This window comes from Notamacropus eugenii, chromosome 4 (genome assembly GCF_028372415.1).
Source record: "Notamacropus eugenii isolate mMacEug1 chromosome 4, mMacEug1.pri_v2, whole genome shotgun sequence".
NCBI lineage: Eukaryota > Metazoa > Chordata > Mammalia > Diprotodontia > Macropodidae > Notamacropus > Notamacropus eugenii.
The window spans coordinates 291172919-291194166 of record NC_092875.1 but is presented as its reverse complement, the minus strand read 5'-3'; the positions used below and the strand labels follow the sequence as shown (position 1 = coordinate 291194166).

The following is a 21248-nucleotide window of genomic DNA, read 5'->3' as shown; positions in this document are numbered from 1 at the left end:
GTTGGAAGAGAAGCATCTAAAAATGATCAGGAATGGATACATAGAAGTAATTAGGAAATGATAAAAGTTACAAGACCTTTCTTACCTTAAATCAGATAGCTATTTGGGAAAATAGACTGAGAATTAGCCCCAAACACCATGAGATTCAATACTAAATTTAATGTCTATAGGCTATACTTAGCTGGCAGGTTGGCCCTTCTTTGTTCCAAAAGACCTTGGCCACTGGAGGTAAAGACTCTTCCTTCTAGATGTGAAAAGCCTCCCACAAGCAACTGTAGGAACAGACAGGCTTCTCTCCTAATGAAGAAAAGAATCTGCAAAAGATTTCATTTAGTCTGATTCCAGGTTCAGGTATGTGAAGACCTTGCCTCTAAGAGGCAAAGCTAAAGCCTCTGGGCTTTAAGCTAAACGAGAGATGACAGATACCATTCTTTCCATTCAGGGAATTTCTAAAGTGAGAGATTCAGCTGAAAGCAAAAAAGATGGAAGTAGAGCTAATATACTTCAATTTCTGTACATCTCATAGGTATCACATACTTAGGGGAACCATGCCAACCTACATATGTGAGACCAGAGAGGAGCAATACTGAGCAGAAACTCCACACTTAAGAAACTACAGAGAGAGAGAGTGAAGAGAGAGAGAGCCAGTGAAAAGCAAGCCCAATTGGAATACGTATAAGGACCTCATAAGGCAGCAGAGATACCACAGGGACCCCACCCCCTAACTGCTTGCAGGTAGGCAGTACCCCTATGTACTACAATTATAAGTTCCTGGAGAAGAGCATACTGTGTCATGTATATCTCAAACTCATAACACAGGGAATGGGGCATGTCAGAGGCATTTAATAAATGTCTGTTGAACTACTTCAGTTTTCAGGGTAAATGGAACCTCAGTTGCCTGCAAAAGTCAATATTCAATTAAAGTACTCAGCTAGGAGGCTCAATGGATAGAGAGCTGGGCCTAGAGTCAGGAAGACCAGAGCTCAAAATATGATCTCAGACACTAGCTGGGTGACCCTGGGCAGGTCACTTGGCCCTGTTTACCTCAGTTTCCTCATCTATAAAATGAGCTGGAGAAGGAAATGGCAAACCACCCCAGTATCTTTGCCAAGAAATGGGGTCACAAAGAGCTGGACACAATTGAAACAACTGTCCACAAAAACAAAAGCGCTCAAAATTCCCACGAAGTAGTCTGTGTGCTGGTAAAATGCAGTGGAATTTTATTTGTTGTATATAATTATAAAGATATACATATTTTCATTACTTCACATTTATTAGTTTCACTTACTATGAAATGCAAACTTTTATGGTAAACAATTCAAAAGATAACATGCCAGTTTCTGTAAACGCTTTTGTTGGAAAGTTCTTCTTGGTTAAGACCAACAGTGGGTATTTGATGATGACTTGGTGACTTTTCTTTAATGGCCTTGGATAGACAATTAAATTGCTTCCACCATACCTCCCACTGATAAGCCCCTCCTAAGTGCTACTTACATTAGGACATTACATTACTTTCTCATAACTCTCAAAGTGAAACAAAGCATGATTAATTTCCCTCCCTGCGAACTTCTGAAAACCCTGAAATACAAACTACTCAAACATCCCAGAAACGGACAGCTGAATACAGTTACTGCATTAGGAAATGCCTTATTCTACAGGCTCTTGGTGGTGTCCTTCCATCTAATTCATCAAATGCTTCCTTTTCTTCACTTCTGTTGGGGTGAAATGACGTGTAGTAAACAATAAGAAAAAGAATTCCAAGCAGAAGACCCCCAACTATGATGATGGTGATAACTCCGAAGAAGACTTGATGTTCATCAGGTGGTGTGCAGAACCAAAACACAACCAAGATCCCCAATGTGACCAGCACCCTCATAATATAATAAGCAGACATAGAGAATTTTGTATTTTCTCCCTTAACATTAAAAAAAGTAAAAATCAGAATGAATCCAACAACTACTCTGTATAAAATTTCCATACATTTGGATACACAAAATGTAGTTTGTTGTTTACAGGCCCATGTTATGCCTGACAACCAAAGGATAAATAGCAGAATTAAGCCTGAATGAACATTTAGCATGGTTAAAAGAGAGGCACTTAGTATCCAAGATACAAATGTTAACAGCTTATATAGGAGATACGTTAATCTGGGACAGGCTCCACTGAGGAGTTTTTTATCAGGTAAAGATTTTCTTAGGGCAATGTGATAATCCACAGTTGACCAGGAAATAGCACAGCAGGAGACCACAATAGCAGCAACTAAAAAATAAGAACAAAATAAAGCAAATTCTCACCATGGAAATGTTATAAATGTTCATTCATACAACAAATATCATATTGAGTGTCTACTATGTGCAAGACACTATGCTAGGCATTGCAAAGGGTACAAGAATAAATACGGTAGATAGTTCCTGTTCACAAAGATCTTGTGATCCTTGAGGCAGGTACAGCTTTGGGCCTGGAGTCAGAAAGATCTGAGTTCAAAAGTGCCCTCAGTCACTTACTACCTGTGTGATCCTGGACAAGTCACTTGACTTCTGTTTTCCTCAGTTTCCTCAACTGTAAAATGAGAAGAATAATATCATCTACTTCTCGTGGTTGTTGTGAGGATCAAATGAGATACTTGTAAAGTGCTTAGCACAGCGCCTGACACAGTAAACACTTAACAAAATGCACGTTTCTTCCCTTGCGAGCAACATGGAGATGCCTGAATTGTATGGCTTTCCCTTGAAGCATTTAGTATTTCTAAGTTGTTCCCATTTCATCACAAAAAGATTAGGCAGCATAATGCTTGTAATTACTTATCCAGATTCCATTGATTTCCACTGGTTATGATTTTCCCCTGAACACAGAGTCATCTAAATGAAGGACTTTTTTAGGGGTATTGTAGACCCCCTTCTCACAGTCATGTTTTCAACTCCATAAAACAAAATATATAGGATTACTAAAGAAATTAATTATATCAAAATAAAGTTATCAAAACACTTTTAAATCAAGTTGTTGGACCCCACTTAAGAACCCCTGATCTGGATATACTATCTTTAACCTCAGTATCACCTTTGATTGTTTCCTCCCCCGACAAGTCAAACCAGTTGCTGGAGCTTTGGGTTTTTCCCCAGTGCTTTCTCACACACATTCATCCCCTCATTTAGGCCCTTATTTTCTCACCTAGACTGTTAAAAAGTATCCTTTGACATTTGATGGATCCCTGATTACATCAGTGGAGGGATTCCCACTTCTCTACTAATCCAGGTTGAAACCACTTCACTCTTTCTCATTGTGCACAACAACTCTTATTCATGTCTTTCCATCCAGCTGTACTGAGGTACTGTTTTGATTCTTTTAATAATATGAATATATCAAAGTTATTCACCTGCTATGTCTAAATCTCACTACATGAACAACCCACCTCCTTTAATGATTATACATTTCCTTTGTTCCTCCTCATTTGTGAAATGAGACTGTTAGATTGGACAACCTCTACAGGACTCTATAATTATGATGAATAATTTTTTCATGTCATTCATATTCAAGTCATCATTAGCAAGATATTGCAACCCACTTGATACCACCATGTAGCTTTCCATGGTCCCTTCAGTTACATGTAATTTTGATTCCTTTAAGATCAGGGTAGTTCCATGACTCATAGCCATGTGGCACCACTAGGAAAATACAAATATGACCTTTTGCATGAAAAAGGAATTTGGAATCACTGGAAGCACTGTGTAATTCACAAATGTAATATCACTTTCCATTCATCTCCATGTCCTCGTGAGGGCGATATTGGATCTTCAGCTGCTTTTCCCACAGAAGGTGGTTAGACTAATCTCTTGTGGCTTTCACTAAGAAGGTTTGTAATATTCCAGCACAATGTTATCCATCACAACAACTGGAAACTCCTGCTGCCTAAACAAAATTCTTTTATTTGGGGAGAATTTCCCATGACAATGGCAAACACTTTTAGTGAGCATATGCCCCTCCCCTCATTTTACCCCTTCAGTACTCAGTGGATTCCTGAACAGAGTTAATTCCATAGTCCAGATAATAATAACAATAATAATTCACACATATCCAGACAGCATTTTTAGGTTTACAAAGTGCTTTCCTCTCACCAGTCCTTGTGAGATGGGAAGTATAAGCATTAGGATGTCCATTTTATATACAAGGCAAAACCTTATGGGACAAAGAAGGATGAAAGACAGGGGAAAAGGTCTAGAGAAAAACTGGTATAAAGATAAATTAAACCAGATTATCCTCAAAGCATCCATAGATGAAATTAGCAGAAAAACAAGAGGCAAACACAAAAGAAAAAGAGAAACAGATCCATTGGCATTTTTACAAGAGAATTTATTGTGAGATCCTTAAAGAAGAGGTTTGGTTTTGCCTTTCTTTGTATCTCTAGTATTTAGCCCAATACCTGTAAGTTCTAAGTGCTAAAGAAATGCTTGCTGACAACTTAAATAGGATGAAGGCAGCACACCAGATTAAACTGGCATAATACTTTCTCGAGTGACTTTCTAACATAAAAACCCATTTTTTTCAACACCAAGATTCTTCTGAAAGTTCCAAGTGGCTAAATCAAAATTATAAGTGACCCAAAGAGCATAGATGGTACCTTGAACACAAGTAACACTGAAGATGACAGTCAGATAGCATATGATGGAAAAGTAGATGGGATGAACATGTGCACGTAGAAAAAAAAAGAGAGAGAGAATGATATGCACATATCAGGGCATTATTGCCATAGTACCTACAGAAGGCCTCAAAGACATAGGAGAGATGAGAATGCCATAGGTAAAGGTCATCTGTGAATGATATGTAGAACATGGACAAGAGTTTTATAGGTGAGATGGTCTGAGTGGCTTGTGATCTGGCCCACTGGATGGAAAGCCTGTGTCAATGACTCATTATAGTATTTCAATATCAAAGATGAGGAAACAGGCTCAAAAAGTTTCATTGAGTTGCCCAATGTTATAAACCAAAGCAAGTATCTGGGACTCAAGTGGAACTCAAACGCAAGCTTCCTGACTCATTGCCTAATGTTCTTTTCACTACACTTCACTGCCTAAAATCCTGTAATAGCCTCTTAACTGGTATTCCCCTTTCTCCATTTTAACCCCTTTAATATAACCCTGAAACCACTACACAATCTAAAACACTGCTCTTAATCATGTCATTCCCTGCTCAAAAATCCTGAGTAGCAACTCTTGGCATTTAAAACCATTTATCAACAAACCATGAACGACATTTCCAGCTTCATTTCACACTACTCCCTTCCAAAGACTCAACGTTCTGGCCAAAGCAGATTGTCCTCTCTCCCAAATTTTAGGGCTGCCTTCTCCCTACTTTGCTTCTGCCTTGGCTTAAGTCATTCCTCATGTGTCAGGGACACACGACTGTTGGCTGCCAGGGTCCTGAGACCCCTTAAGCAGACACTGGAGAGAATCAGGAAGTATTCAGAAGTTGCCAAGGATATAGCAGACACTGACCTGATATTAGTCATCACCACTTCACCCTTTGACACAGGAAAGTGCCTAAGGCCTCAGGACGCTTAAAGGATATTCTAAGGGACAAGGCCTTCACAGAATAACACAAACATTCAGGGGTACCCAGAGAAAGCTGTCTAGCTAATGAGAAGCGATGCACAGCTCCACCAAAAAGGGATATTGCCTGGGTCTTTTTCTTCTTCTTTACAACCACAGTTTAAGGGTGGGTTTAAGAATGCTAGTCCAGAAGTCACAGCTCCCCCTGCTTTTTTTTTTCTTTTTTATTGCTATCTGTAAAAAGTGGGAAAGAGGTTGATGCTTCATGGAAGTTATTTCCAAAAGCTAATAGCTTCCCAATCCTTACAGCTCAGCTATCCTGCCTTCTGTCAATGGGCAATCACAAGGGATCCTGAACACTTCCTCACTGAGGCCTAGAATAACCCTCCTATTTCTGCACACTGAAGTCCTTCCCTTCCTTTAAGGCCCGGCTCAAATGAAACTTCTTCCAGGAAGCCTTCCCCAACACTCCACTCACTCCCTGAGCTAAAATTGATCTTTTCCACTTTGGTGCTTTGTCTGGATCTCTCTTTTGTACTTAACACATTCTCTCCTGAAGTAAAGTTATGTGGGCACATTACATGGCACATTTTATGAGAATACAATGTATGTTATAACTTGACTATGCATCCCTAGCACCAAGCATACTGTCTTATACATCAGTACTAAATAAGTGTTTGTTCAATTAAAGTGAATTGAATTGAACTGAAAAAAATTAAGATTTTTTAAACTGACAAAACAATAGATATTAGAACCTCTGAGTCATTTTTCCAATTCTTTCTTAATTTGTTCTTTCACAAAGTCTTACTCTAGTACCTTGTCACTGAGTGAAGGAGACCCTAGGTTCTTGAAGATTATGTTAATGAAGCGCAAGCTTTGGCAGGTTTAACCATACTGGATTGGCTTCAAGTACAGTCTCAACAATAAACTGAATGTGTTTTCTGAGGTTAAGTACAGAAAGGATAATCATTATATTTCATTTACAATTTCTGTGTTAATCTAATATATCTTCAAACCACCACCTGCATGATCTAGAGTTCTGTTTTGAACTCAAAAACCTTCAGTATCTCCCCATTTTCTACTTCTTTGTCAACTAGAAAAATGGTACCCAAGAGCAATAGTCTACAAAGTCATTTGTAAAATCTTAAAGAATTCCCTAGTAGACTAACGTTCAAAGAATATAAGTAGTCTTCGAAAGATCTGCAAAGTATGGCATGGAGTCAAGATATCAGAGTAACAGCATGGACTTTCTAGAGCACTCTCCCTAAGCCCAGTCAAAAACCTTTAAAAAATGGCTCTAAACAAATTCTGGAGCTGCAGAACCCACAGAATGGCAGACTGAAGCAAATCTCTAGCCCAAGACAGCCAGAAAGTGTCTATCACACCTCACTGGGAGCAGGGCGCAGTCCAGTGTGGGCTGTACTGGCACAGAGGGGACCTGAGCAGGCCTTGGGGGAACTAAATCTCTCGCACCTATGGCAATTTCCAGACTTTAGGACCCCAAAACACTGAGGACAAATTGGAAGGTCAGTGGATAAGCCTGTGGGACCAGCATGGGAGAGTGCAATGGTCTGGCCCCAGTCCCAAGGCGGCAGAGGTGGGAGGAGGAAGAGGAACCTAAGGCAGCCACAGCAGCAGCAGGGGCAGCAGCAGCAGCGACTGCTTCTGGAGCTCTGGGCCCACAGATTGTGGGGGGAACCAAGCAGCTGACAGTGTACCCCCACCCCCACTGGAAGCAGAAATCTACCTTAACAAAGAGCTCAAAAGTCAAGTAAATGACTGGGGAAATGAGCAAAAACTGAAAAAAAAAATCAGACTATAGAATCTTACTTTGGTGACAAGGAAGACCAAAACATGCAAACAGAAGACAACAAAGTCAAAGCTCCTTCATCCAAAGCCTCCAAGAAAAATATGAATTGGTCTCAGGCCATGGAAGAGCTCACCAAGGATTTTGAAAATCAAATAAGAGAAGTAGAGCAAAAATTGGGAAGAGAAATGAAAATGATACAAGAAAATCATGAAAAACGAGTCAACAGCTTGCTAAAGGGAGACACAAAAAAATGCTGAAGAAAATAACACTAAAAAATAGACTAATCCAAATGACAAAAGAGATGCAAAAAACCAATGAAGAGAAAAATGCCCTAAAAACCAGAATTGGCCAGATGGAAAAGGAGGTCCAAAAGCTCACTGAAGAAAATAATTCCTTAAAAATTAGAATGGTGCAGATAGAAGCTAATGACTTTATGAAAAATCAAGAAATTATAAAACAAAAGCAAAGGAATGACAAAATAGCAAATAATGTGAAATATCTCATTGGAAAAACAAATGACCTGGAAAATAGATCCAGGAGAGACCATTTAAAAATTATGAGACTACTTGAAAACCATGATCAAAAAAAGAGCCTAGACATCATCTTTCAAGAAATTAACAAGGAAAATTGCCCTGATATTCTAGAACCACAGGGTAAAAGAGATACTGAAAGAATCCACCAATTGCTCCCTGAAAGAGATCCCCAAAGGAAAATACCTAGGAATACTGTAGCCAAATTCCAGAGCTCCCAGATCAAGGAGAAAATATCACAAGCGACCAGAAACAATTCAAGTATTATGGAAATACAATCAGGATAACACAAGATCTAGCAGCTTCTACATTAAGGGATCACAGGTCTCGGAATATGATATTCCAGAGATCAAAGGAGCTAGAATTAAAAGCAAGAATCACCTACCTAGCAAAACTGAGTATACTTCAGGAGAAAAAAATGGCCATTCAATGAAATAGAGGACTTCCAAGCATTCTTGATGAAAAGATCAGAGCTGAATAGAAAATCTGACTTTCAAACACAAGAATCAAGACAAGCATGAAAAGGTAAACAGGAAAAAGAAATCATAAGGGACTTACTAAAGTTGAACTCTTTGCATTCCTATGTAGAAAGATAGTATTTTTAATTCTTGAGACTTTTCTCAGTATTTGGGTAGTTGGAGGGATTATATACATATAGACAGAGGGTACAGGGTAGTTAAATAGGAAGATGATATCTTAAAAAATAAAAGTAAGGGATGAGAGAAGAATATATTGGGAGGAGAAAGGGAGAAATAGAATGGGGCAAATTACCTCTCACATAAAAGAGGCAAGAAAAAGCTTTTTCAATGGAGGGGAAGAAGAGGGAGGTGAGAGGGAAAAAGTGAACCTTACTCTCATCATATTTGGCTTAAGGAGAGAATAACATGCACACTCAATTTGCTATGAAAATCTATCTTACACTACAGGAAAGTAGAAGAGAAGGGGAGAAGCAGAGAGAATGACAGAAGGAAGGGCAAATGGGAGGAGGGGATAATTAGAAGTAAACGATTTTGTGGAGGGATAGGGTCAAAAGAGAGAATAGAATAAATGAGGGGCAGGATAGAATGGAGGGTAATATAGTTAGTCTTTCACAACATGATTTTTGTGGAAGTCTTTTGCATAACTACACATGTATAACATAAATCAAATTGCTTGCCTTCTCAGTGGGGATGGGTGAGGAGGGAGGAAGGGAGAGAAGTTGGAACTCAAAAGTTTTAAAAACAAATGTTAAAAATTGTTTTTACATGCAACTGGGAAATAAGATATACAGGTAATGGGGTATAGAAATCTATCTTGCCCTACAGGAGAATAGAGGAGATGAGGATAAGGTAAGGGAGGGGTAAGATAGAGGGGAGGGCAGATTGGGGGAAGAAGTAATCAGAATGCACGCTGTCTTGGGGTGGGCAGAGGGGAAAGATGGAGAGAAAATTTGGAACTCAAGATCTTGTGGAAATGAATGTTGAAAACTAAAAAAGTAAACAAATTAAAAAAAAAGATTTGTAAAGTAGAAACAATCATATGAAAAGATGCTATAAATCACTAATAGTAAGAAATATGCAAATTAAAACATACCTTAACTTTTACCTCACTCCATGCAAATTGTCAAAGCAGAAACAAGAAAAGCACCAGTGCCTTGGTGTCATGGGAAGATGCATACCTAGCTAGTAGAGCTGTGGAGTGTTCTAACTGTTCTTTCAATTTGTAATTTTACAAGAAAAGTGACTACAGGGTCTATAACTTTAATCGCCAGTCTTATTACTGAAAAAACACTCCAAAAAAGACAAAGACAGAAAAAAGGTCCAATATATATCCAAATATTCATAGTAACATTCTTTGCAATAGCAAATAACTGGAAACAAAGTGGATACGCATCAATTGGGGAATGAGTAGTGTTTAAAAATATTTTGGTATATATGAATGTAATTTAATATTACTGAGCAATCAGGAATTACAACTCTGAGTAATTCCAAGAAACATGGAAAGGTTTATATGAATTGATTCTATGAAAATAAGAAGTACCAAGAAAATAATCATTCTCCTGGATTTTTCCTATATGGTCAATCTATGCAGGCTATCCATCAGTAAAGATATCTTAGCCCTTCGCTGGAAGTGAAAAAGTTGGGCCAAGAATTAAGTAGGAGGTGGAGAGCAGTTCGGAATGCCTTTGGCAAATTACAAAACTTCTTTAATGATCCCTAACTTCTTCCTGAAATTAAGATTCACATCTTCAGTACCTACATTCTATCCGTGTTGTTTTATGGTTTTGAGTCATGGAACACTACAAGTCATAAAGAATTAAAAGCTGGAGATGAATGGAGAGGTTCACGGTGGGTGAGTTGAATACACAAAACAAAAAAAGAAATTATGAAGAACCAGAGTAAGGAGGTCATCAAAAATCTGTGATCCAAAAAAAAAATGATAAGTAACAATAGCAAGGAATTACAAATGTACCGCCCATACACTTCATCAGTATTCACAGAAAGCATGGTGGGAAGACCCCTTGTCCAGACTAACAGGAGGATGTAGACAAGCCCTGCATACAACGAGCAGGCTGGAGAAGCTGTGACTGGCATCACAGAAGAAAATATCCATACTGATGGATAAGAGCCATAGAAGCTCTGAGTTAATTCAATCAGTGGGTGATAAATACCTACATTATTTATCTCATGGTAATTCTGTAGAGTTTAAGAGAAATGCTGTAAAAGAGTCAGTGCCTCAACAAAAGATGAATACAAAGTACTGAGTTCAATTGTGTTATTTTTTTAAAGTTTGGGGGCGCATATGAATCAAAGATAATGTAAACACAAAATTCCAACTGTACTTTAGGTTATGACCACATTTACTCCAAGTACCTGAACATTTCTACCCTTCATATTATGGGAAAATCCATTCGCTCATTAATTCCTTTGTCTCAGACGTAATCCCCCAGTTAAAACGATTTCCTGCACCATAAAGGCCCAAATGAGATAACATATGTAAAGCACTTTGCAAATCTTAAAGTGCTACATAAATGCTAGCTACTGCCATTATTATGAATATCTGCATATACATTGTATCCTCTCAGGAGAAATTAAACTTCCTGGGGAATTTGTTAAGGAAATGTTTCATTTCTGTTTTTTGATCTCCAAGAACAAGCAAAATGCCCCAGATCTAGTAAGCACTTAATAAATGTTTGCTGAATTAATGAGGACACAACTCAGAAGAAAACCTCAGATATGACTGCATTCCTAGCAATTAAATAAAAGTTGATCCAGATACGATGGAACAATTGGAAATATGCACAAGCTTTCAACTATTCCAAGAGTTCTTCTTGACCTTTTAGTGTTACAGACCCTGCTGGCTGGAGACTATGGAGCCCTTCTCAGAATAATGATTTTAAATGTGTAAAATAAAATATGTGGTTCTGGAAAGGAAACTAATCATAATGAAATGCAGTTATAAAAATATTTTTAAAATAAGCACATAGACTCCAAGTTAAGAACCCTTGATATAAACTGTGAGCCCTAGGTTTTCACCTCGATTTACAAAACTGGCAATTGGATGCAAAACAGTCCAGTTTTAGGTTACATCGATACAAAGCACCATGGGTAAGGAATAGTTGTAGATACTAGGTGGGTCCACTTTATTATTCTATAATAATCCCAGTTGAGACTTAAAGAACCCAAGTACTAAAACAGGTTTGGAAAACAGGCCTTTTGCCCCCATAAACAATAGGCCACATCAAAGACACTGGTAGAATACAACTGAATTCAAATTAGCAAACATTAGTTCATAAGAAAAGCTAGCATTTACATAGTGCTGTAAGGTTTGCCAAGAGTTTTACGTATATGTCTATTATCTTCTGTGAGATTAGTTACTATTGACCTGCTTCGAATCACACAGCCCAAGCCTGAGGCAGGATTCAAACCAGACCTTCCTCATTCCCAGTCCAGCATTTTGTCTGTCCTCTGCACCATCCAGGTGCCTTCACTTATGCTGCTTCATATTCAATGCCCCTACCATTATTTTACTGACTACATTTCTTTAAAATCACACATTCTGGAAATTTGTACAAACATGACAAAGAAAATACTGTATGAAGTCAAGGAGTTTTGTAATGGGCAAACATCTTCCACATTGTCCCAAAAGGCTTACCCTCTCTGAAGCCAGTTTGACCAGATTCCATCAGGACATAGAGCTGAATCATGAGCTGTGGGGAGGCTTCCAGGTATATTTCAAATAGCCTGAGCATACTCAAGTCAGCCACTTCATTTATCATTTTTTGATGTAAGTCAGCTGGTTCTTCTCTAATGGGAGTGGAGAAATCTGTGGGGCCTTGTGTCAAGGTGGATGCACCAGATTGGTCATCTGAGCTGCTGCACCGGAAAGCCAAACGGTATCCCTCTCTCAAAGCAAACCAATACCTATAAATATACAAATAGCATTATTATATCATTATCAGTAATTAACATATGAAGTATTTGGACTATGGACTAAGAGAAGCCCTAGAAGTAAAAAGCCAAAATAAGAGATTAGTCTAGCAACTCCAAGGAGAGCCCTAGAGAAAATACGGTTTCTCGACAAGTATTACAAGTAGGCAGAAGAAATGTAGCAAGAGATAAAAAATGGAACTATAGAGAATGGAGGGGGAAAAAAATGAAAGGAAGATAAATAGCTTAAAAGAGATGGTAGAAAAACTACCCAAGTAGTGATTCCCTGAAAAATGGTGCATTAGTTGACTAAACTTGTTCAAAAGGACAGCTACAATCAATTCCTCAACTTCCTTTCCTCTGACTTTCTTCTTAACTCTCTAGAGTCTGGCTTCCATACGAATGGCCTTTTCTCAGTCCTTATCCTCCTTGACTTCTCTGAAGTCTTTCATACCGTTAATCACCCTCTTCTCCTTGACATTCTTCTCTGTACGTTTTTGGGATGTCGCTCTCTCCTGGGTCTCCTCCCACCTATCAGATCACTCCTCAGTCTCCTTTGCTGGATCTTCATTCATGTCACTCCCACTAACCAGGGATGTCTCTTCTGGTCTCTCTTCTCTTCTCCCTCTAATTTCTTTCACTTGTTTACCTCATCGGTTCTCATTAATCACCTCTATGTTAACGATTCTCAAATCTATTTATCCAGTCCTGACCTCTCTGTTGACTTCCAGTCTATTAGATATCTCAAACGAGATGACTTCTTAAATTCAACATGTCCAAAACTTAACCCATTACCTTTTCCCAAAAATCCTCCCCTCTTTCACACTCCCCTATTACTGTCCAGGGCACCATCATCCTTCTTAATCAGACCCACAACTTAAATGTCATCCTCAACTCCTCCCTCTCCTTCTCCCATCCCTACCCTGCCCCCCTCCCCCATGCTGCTTTGTATCCAATCTCTTGCCAAGTTCTATCGTTTCTACCTTTACAACATCTCCTCTATATACTCCCTTCTCTCCTCTGACACTGCTACCATCCCGGTGCTGCCCTCCACCACTTCATATCTAGACTACTGTTAATAGTCTGCTGGTTGGTCTCCCTGCCACAAGTCTCTCCCCACTGAAATCCATCTTCCACTCAGTTTTAAAGTTTTAAAGCACAAGTCCGACCACATCACTCCCTAGTCAATTAATTCCAGTGACTCCATATCACTTCCAGGATCAAATATAAAATCCTCTTTTATTCAAAGCCCTTCATAATTTGGCCCCTCCCCACCTTTCAAGTCTTCTTATACCTTATACCTTAACTCAATACTTTTCAACTGTCACACCATACTTTTCAATCCAGTATCACTGGCCTCCTTGTTGTTCCACAAACAAGACATTCCACCTTATGACTACAAGCATTTTCACTGGCTATCTTCCATCATCTCTGTCTCCTAGCTTCCTTCAAAATCCAGCTAAAACCCCATGTTCTACAGGAAACTTTTCCCAGTCCCTTTTAATTCTATTTCCTTCCCTCTATTAATTCTATTTCCAATTTATCCAGTATAGCTAGTCTCTAAATAGTTTTTGAATGTTGTCTCTCTCATTAAAGTCTGAACTCCCGGAGAGCAGCGACTGTCTTTTACTTCTCTTCGTATCACTGGTGCTTAGCACAGTGCCTGACACACAGTAGGTATTTAAAAAATGTTTAGTGACTGGCTGGCTGGTAGAACTATGAATCAATCCAACAACTGTGGAAACCACTTTGACACAATACCCAAAGTCACTGAACTGCATGTGCTTTTTGACACAGAAATACCACGACTAGGCCTATACCCCAAAAAGATCAAGGAAAGAAGGAAAAGATCTACAGTATTGTACAAAAGTATTTACAGCAGCACTTTTTGTTATATCAAAGAACTGGAAATTGGTGCCAATTGGGGAATGGCTGAACAAATTATGGTATTTAATGAAATATCACTATGCCATAAAAAATAATGAAAGGGACAGATTCTAGAAAATGTGAGAAGACTTGATATAGTGTGAAATAAGCAGAACCAGGCGCAGTATTTATGCAATAGTTATACCACAGACTACAAAGTTATAAAGGAAAACAACTCGGCAAGATTTAAGAACTCTGATCAAAGAAATGATTACTCTCAACTCCGAAAGACTGATGATGCAGGATGTCTCCTACCTCTGCTAAATTAGTGATGGTCAATAGGTACAGAATGAGACATATATTCTCATGCCTTACCTACAAAATATACATTTGTTTTGCTTGACTTATTTGTTTGACTTATTTTTCCATATTCAATTGTTACAAGGAAAGGCTTTTGTTTGCGTGGAGGGGTGGGAGGGAAAGTTGTGGGATAAAGTAGTTAAGGATGATATAAAAAGAAGAAAAAACACTGGATTGACAAAACATTTAAAATACATAGAAAAGAAAGCAATTCATAAGGAGACAGACAAGAAGGGCAATAATATTGGTACTACCACATTATAAAACAAGCTATAGTAAGTTCACAGTTTCATATATGACCTTCTTTGTATTTGTAAGTGTTTCAATTTGCTGTTGATTTTCCAGTTCACAGCTATTTTTTTTTCTTAAGCTGCAGTAAGATTTCATAGAGAATAGGTTATGCCAAGCTGTCAGGACTAGAAGTAAACTAACAAATCAGTGTAATACTCTAGCAGTAACTTAGGTATTAACAAAATGTTTGATAAAGCATGTCAGTAGCTGGAGAGATGTGGATGAGATGGATTCAGGATTGGCTGGATAGCTAGAGATGTAGAGTGCTTATTAATGACTCAATGTCAATTTGTTTGGTTGAATAGAGTGAGTACTTCAGCGGTCTGTGCTTGGCTCTAGACTGTCTGACATTCATGACTCAGAGAAAGGAAGAGACAGCCTGCTTGTCTCATGTGCAGATGATGTATGTTAGGGATATTATCTGACTTGGGACAGTCTGAACATTAGTCCAGGTTTAATGTTTGAATGCAATGAGGCACCTGTAATCCATTCAATGGTTAATAAAAGGAAGACTACTTAGTTGTGACTTTCAAAGACTATTTATTTAACAACGCCAATTTTAACAATTAGTTTAAATGGATGAGTCTTCCACTCATCATCCCAGGGTATTGTAACTCTTATGATCTTGGAATATCTGCTAAATATAAAAGGTCCCAACTAAATGCTGAAGGAGACTCAGCTTGAGCCTTGGCTCCCTGGGCTGTTGAAGTTTCAGAGACAGCACTGTTTGTTGCCTTTCAAAGAAAACCTAGCCTAACATGCTCGGGCAAAGGGGTTAGAATATTGCCATTACCAGAGCAAGGAATAGTGTATTTATCAGATTTATGGAGAAGAGAAGAATTTTTGACCAAAGAAGAGATAGAAAGCATTATGAAGGACAAGATGGATAATTCTGATTACATTAAACTGAAAAGTTTTTGCACAACCAAAACCAATGCAACTAAAATTTGAAGGGATGTAGTATGTTGGGAAAGAATTTTTACAGCTAATCTCGGGGTTAAAGGCCTCATTTCTAAAATATATAGAGAACTGAGTCAAGTGTACAACAATACAAGTCATTCCCCAATTGATAAATGGTCAAAGGATATGAACAGGCAATTTGCAGAAGAAGAAATTAAAGATATCTATAATCATATGAAAAAATGCTCTAAATCACTTTTGATTAAACAGATGCAAACCAAAACAACTCTGAGGTACCACATCACATCTATCAATTGGCAAACATGACAGAACAGGAAAATGATAAATGTTGGAGAGGATGTGGGAGAGTTGGAACACTAATTAATTGTTGGTGGAGCTGCGAGCTCATGCCCAAAGGGCTACAAAAATGTGCATACCCTTTGACCCAGCAATATCACTTCTAGGACTGTATCCCCAAGAGATCATAAAAATGGGAAAGGGTCCCACATGTACAAAAAATATTTATAGCAGCATTCTTTGTAGTTGCCAAAAACTGGAAATCAAGGGGATGCCCATCAATTGGGGAATGGCTAAATAAATTATGGTATATGGATGTAATGGAATACTATTGCACTATAAGAAATGATGAACAAGATTTCAGAGAGGCCTGGAAAGATTTATATGATCTGATGCTGAGTGAAAGGAGCAGAACCAGGAGAACTCTGTGCACAGCAACAACAACAGCGTGTGAGGAATTTTTCTGGAAGACTTAGCCCATCATGGCAATGCAAGGACTTAAAAAAAAAACTTCCAATGGTCTTCTAAGGCAAAATGCCCTCCACATCCATTCTCCACATAGAGAAAGAACTATGGAATTCAATCACAGAATGGAGCAGATCATTTTTTGTGTGTGTATTATGTTTTCGTTTGTTACATGATTTCTCCCATTCATTTTGGTTCTTCTACACAGCATGACTATAGTGAAAATGTATTTAATAGGAATGTATATGTAGATCCTATACAGAATTGTATGCCATCTCAGTGAGGGATGGGGGAAGGTGTGGAGTAGGGGAAAAAAATCTAAGTTTTATGGTAGTGATTGTAGAACACTAAAAATAAATAAAATTAATATAAAAAAAAGAATATTGCTATTACCACAACATGAAACTGGGAAGAACAATCAATCAATCAATCAATGAAGATTTATTAAGCACCTACTATGTGCCAGATACTGTGTTAAGTGCTAGAGACACACATACACACACAAAAGGCAAAAGAAAGTCCCTGCCCTCAAGGACCTTACAATCTACACACAAATATGTACAAAGAAACTATATCAGGATAAATCAAAAAAAATTAACAAACAGAAGGAAAACACTAAAAGTAATAAGGGTACCAACACATTGGATTAAAGTGTAAGGATCTAAAAAAATTTTGACATGCTAGAGTCTAATAAGGTGAAATTCACTAGGGAACGACATAAAGTCTTATATTGGGTACAGGTACAAGTTGAGAGAAACATGGGCTGGTAACAGTTTACATGAAAAAGACTTGGAAACTTTAGTGAGCTGCTCTATATGACCTAAGGGCATGTAGGGCAATTCCAAAATGCTAATATAATCTTGTACTCCAATAAGAAATGCACAGAATCCAAGAATAAAAGAATTATAGTCCCTCAATACTCTGTCCTAGTTAGACTATATTTAAATATTAATTTCAGTTCTGGATGTCATAGTTTAAGAAGGCTATTGATAACTTGTTGATCATACAGGGGAGAGCAATCATGACAGTGATAGCCTTGAATCCAAGCCACATGAGAATCAGTAGAAAGAAGTGGGAATACTGGAGAAGAAAAGGTTCAGGAGGGCATGATAGCTATGATGAAAAATATTAGAGTTATTTTGTTTGACCTTGTGCAATGTTAATTAAGTTAATGAGAGTTAAAGATCTTCCCCACCCATTAATGAGCCTGCCTATTAAGGTAAGCTTGATTAGGGAAGATTTGTTTTGTCGGAAGGCCCACACCTTCTGTTAATCTCTAATGAAGCACTGGTTCTCAAGGGCTGTGATACCCTCTGGCTCTGAAAAGTGTATAAATACTCTGAGGTGAGGTTTTGTTTTGGGACTTACTCACTGGAAGTGTTTGTTTGGCCAGATGAGACTCTGGGTAACTACTAAGGAGCCCCTGGCTTTGAAAACTCAGATGTTGGTGCTTCTCTCTCTGGTAACTATGTATATATGTAATGGTCAGACAGCTGGATCTGTCTGTTGATCTGTGATGTATGGTCAGACATTTGGAAGCCCTGTCCGTTGATCTTTCTGTTTGTAACTTCTGTTTGTATTTTCTCTGAAGTTCAGGGTGCTGACTTTTTCTCCTAAACTAAGTGAAAGATAGATATGCTTCCTTTTTAGAAAAGCAGATCTAAGAACCTGCACAGCAGCCCTCCTGTGTATGTGGGGGTCCTTTGTTGTTACACCCTGGAAGACAGGAAGGAAGGAAACAACATTTATCAGGCACCTACTATGTGCCAAACACTAGCTTTACAATTAATGGATACAAACTGGAAAGAAAGAAATTCAGTCATGCTATCGGGAAAAACTTCTGAACAATTAGAGGTACTAGTGTGACCACAAGATTGTGAGTAAGAAAGAAATGTCAGGATCATATACCCTTCAGTTTTGAACAGCAGAGAGACAAGATTGGATTTGTAGGAAAGTGGCCTCCACAAGAGGGAGGAAATAAGCATTTAAGTTCTGGGCAATGTGCCAAGCTCTTTACAAAAATCATGCCATTTTATCCTCACAACCATGGGAGGCAGGTGCTATTATTATCCCCATTTTACAGTTAAGGAAACTGAAGCATAAAGAGGTTATGTGACCTACCCAAGGTCATACAGAGTGTGAGGCCACATTTGAACTCAGGTCTTTCTGATTTCAGGCCCAGTGGTCTATCCACTGTACCACCTAGCTGTCTTTCATCCTGCAAGTATGGGGTATTCTTGTACTGTCTGCAACACTAGAAATTTACATATCTCTTATATAATCTATATAAAATCACATATAATTAAACATAAGTATAATTTAATATGAGGCTAAATATAAATTCATAATATAAATTAATATTTAATAATAAATATTAATAAAATAAATCTACATAAATATTATAAATAAAATTATGTATCCTTTATATTTACATATCTTATACCTTTGGAACCAGTGCTGCTCATTTATGACTTACATCTCATTTTCTTTCTTTTTAATTTTCCTTGAAAATATTGTAAGTTTTATGCTTTTAAGTGGGGAATCAATCTCGGTATAGTAATGGGTCTGCATATATGTTTACAAGTTTCTTGGGTAGCACTTAGAAGTCAAGAGAATAAGAAAATCTCCCCAAATATACCAGGGACCTTGTAGCATGGGGAGAATTTCTGAGACAGGGGTTACATGAATACTTCCTTCACCCACTGTGTTTGAACTCCAGCTTGCGGGCATTTCTCTTTGACCTATTCCTTTGTGACTTTCAGTTTAATTGAATAAACTGTAGTATACTTGGCTATTTTGGGAAAGCACCTGGAATCATCAGACCACAATGTGGCATAGAAAATGCAACGTTACACCTCTTTTCTCCAGTCAGCATTGACTTCAATTAGTTTGTAATTTCAACTAAAAATGGTGTTTCTAAACAAAGAACTACATAACTTAGGCTAAGCTGCCCTAGAAAAAATGATCTATTCCATTAGGCATATGGAATAGCTCCAACCATCTTAGAAATTTTTCCCAGAAGCAGGACATAGAATCATGAAAGTAGAAAAGATATTTTGCACTGAGATACCATTTTAAAATTATCTTTTTTAGCTCAGTGGTTTTTTTATCCACTGCCCTCTCCCATTGTGGTATAAATATGTAAAGGAAAACAACACTGAAAGACTTCAGATTTCTGATCAATACAGTGATCACAATCATAATTTTAGATGATTGTCAATAAAGCATGCCTCTTGCCACTCTGATGAGAGGTGCTAGAATAGAGGTGGAAAATCTTCCTAAAATGCAGGTCTGTTCATACACCCCACGCCCCCCCACATTCAATAGACTTTAGTGGCAATCACAAAAGGGCTTCTCAAGCCCTTTGTAGCCTGGTCCCTTCCTACCATTCAGTTTTCTTACACCTTCCATGTACACTACAGTCCAGTGACACTGGCCCCCTTGTTGCTCCTCTAACACAACACTCCATCTCCTGACTCCACGGATTTTCTCCACCTCCTGACTTCCCTGGGTTCCTTCAAATCTCAGCTAAAATCTACCTTCAGTAAGAAGTCTTCCCCATCCTCCTTAATCTTAGTGCCCTTCTATAGATGTTTTTGATCCAAGAAAAAAAAACTGATAAGCCCCTTAGAAGACTGATGCTTTTTTCCTTTTCCCTTGCTTATTAGATTTAACTTGAAAAAGCCCCAATGGTGCAGATAGCTTCAGTATTTGTCATAGCACACTGAAAATTCCGACTTCAAAGGGAGCCTGAAATTGAAGTTGTTTTTTAAGAGAAAAAAAAAAGGAAAATCCCCTGAATATTCCCCTGAAATTTCTACCCTTGGACCATGCTCCCCATCTGTGGTGGGCCTCAGCTCACCTAGCCCACTATCTCAGTTCAATCTCAACTTTGGTCCCGGCACCTGGAACCAGGATCAAATCAGCTCTGCCACTGATCCCGAAAGGGGTGTGTCAGTCTACTCCCCTGGGGCCTCAATCACCACCTTTCCTAACCAAAGTTCTCCTCCTTGACCATCACTCTCCTATATGTGTTGTCTCCCCCATTAAAATGTAAGTTCCACGAGGCCAGAATCATCTTTGCTTTCATTTCTATCCGCAATGCTCAGCACACTGCTTGGCAAATAGCATGCACTTAACTTTTGTCCCCCAAGTCATTCTATATTAAAACAAAATACTCTAAAATAGTAAAATATTCAGACACATCTCTACTTATTGGTGTAATGAAACACGTTTATACTACGGAGGATCCCATTTTCTATTCAACGCTTACTGCCTCCTTTTTAACACTTCAGGGTTATCTTTGATGTTCCTTCTCCCTCACCTCTCATATTAAAGCTGTCACCTATTTATGTGGGTTCTGCCTTTGTAACATCTCTCACTTCTGTCCCTTCTATTTCCATCATCCTACAACAGATTATCATTACTGCTTGCACAGACTACTGCAATAGGTCATCCATCCCTTCCTCACTCTCCTCATCCATTCCTCAGTACCTCTGTCAGAATAAAATTTCTTCTGTTCAGATCCACCCAAATCATGCCCTTACTCCAAATTCCTTAGTGACTTTTCTATCGTCTACTGAGTAGATTTCCAACTTCTGTGCCTGGCATTCAAGAACCACCACAATCTGGTACTACCCTACCATTCCAGTTTTATTTCTTACTCTTCTCCTAAATTCTGTGCTGCAGCCATACTGGCTTAATATGTACCCTCCATATGCCCTGCACCTTCCTGCTTCGGTACCTTGGTTCACCTGTTTGGCTACACCTGAGACAC

General features: G+C 38.4%; 1 protein-coding gene across 9 annotated transcripts in view; it reads right to left on the bottom strand.

The window, feature by feature from the left end:
* Positions 1 to 1197: 1197 nt before the first annotated feature.
* XKR9 (XK related 9) overlaps positions 1198 to 21248 on the bottom strand; it is a 29712-nt gene continuing 9661 nt past the window's right edge. For all 9 annotated transcript variants that reach the window (XM_072604839.1, XM_072604838.1, XM_072604836.1 and 6 more), the window contains 2 exons: positions 12018 to 12286; positions 1198 to 2259 (listed from right to left, as the gene is read on the bottom strand). In XM_072604839.1, the coding sequence (XP_072460940.1) occupies positions 1628 to 2259; positions 12018 to 12286 (901 nt within the window). In that variant the 3' untranslated portion in view covers positions 1198 to 1627. The remainder of the gene's footprint in view (positions 2260 to 12017; positions 12287 to 21248) is intronic.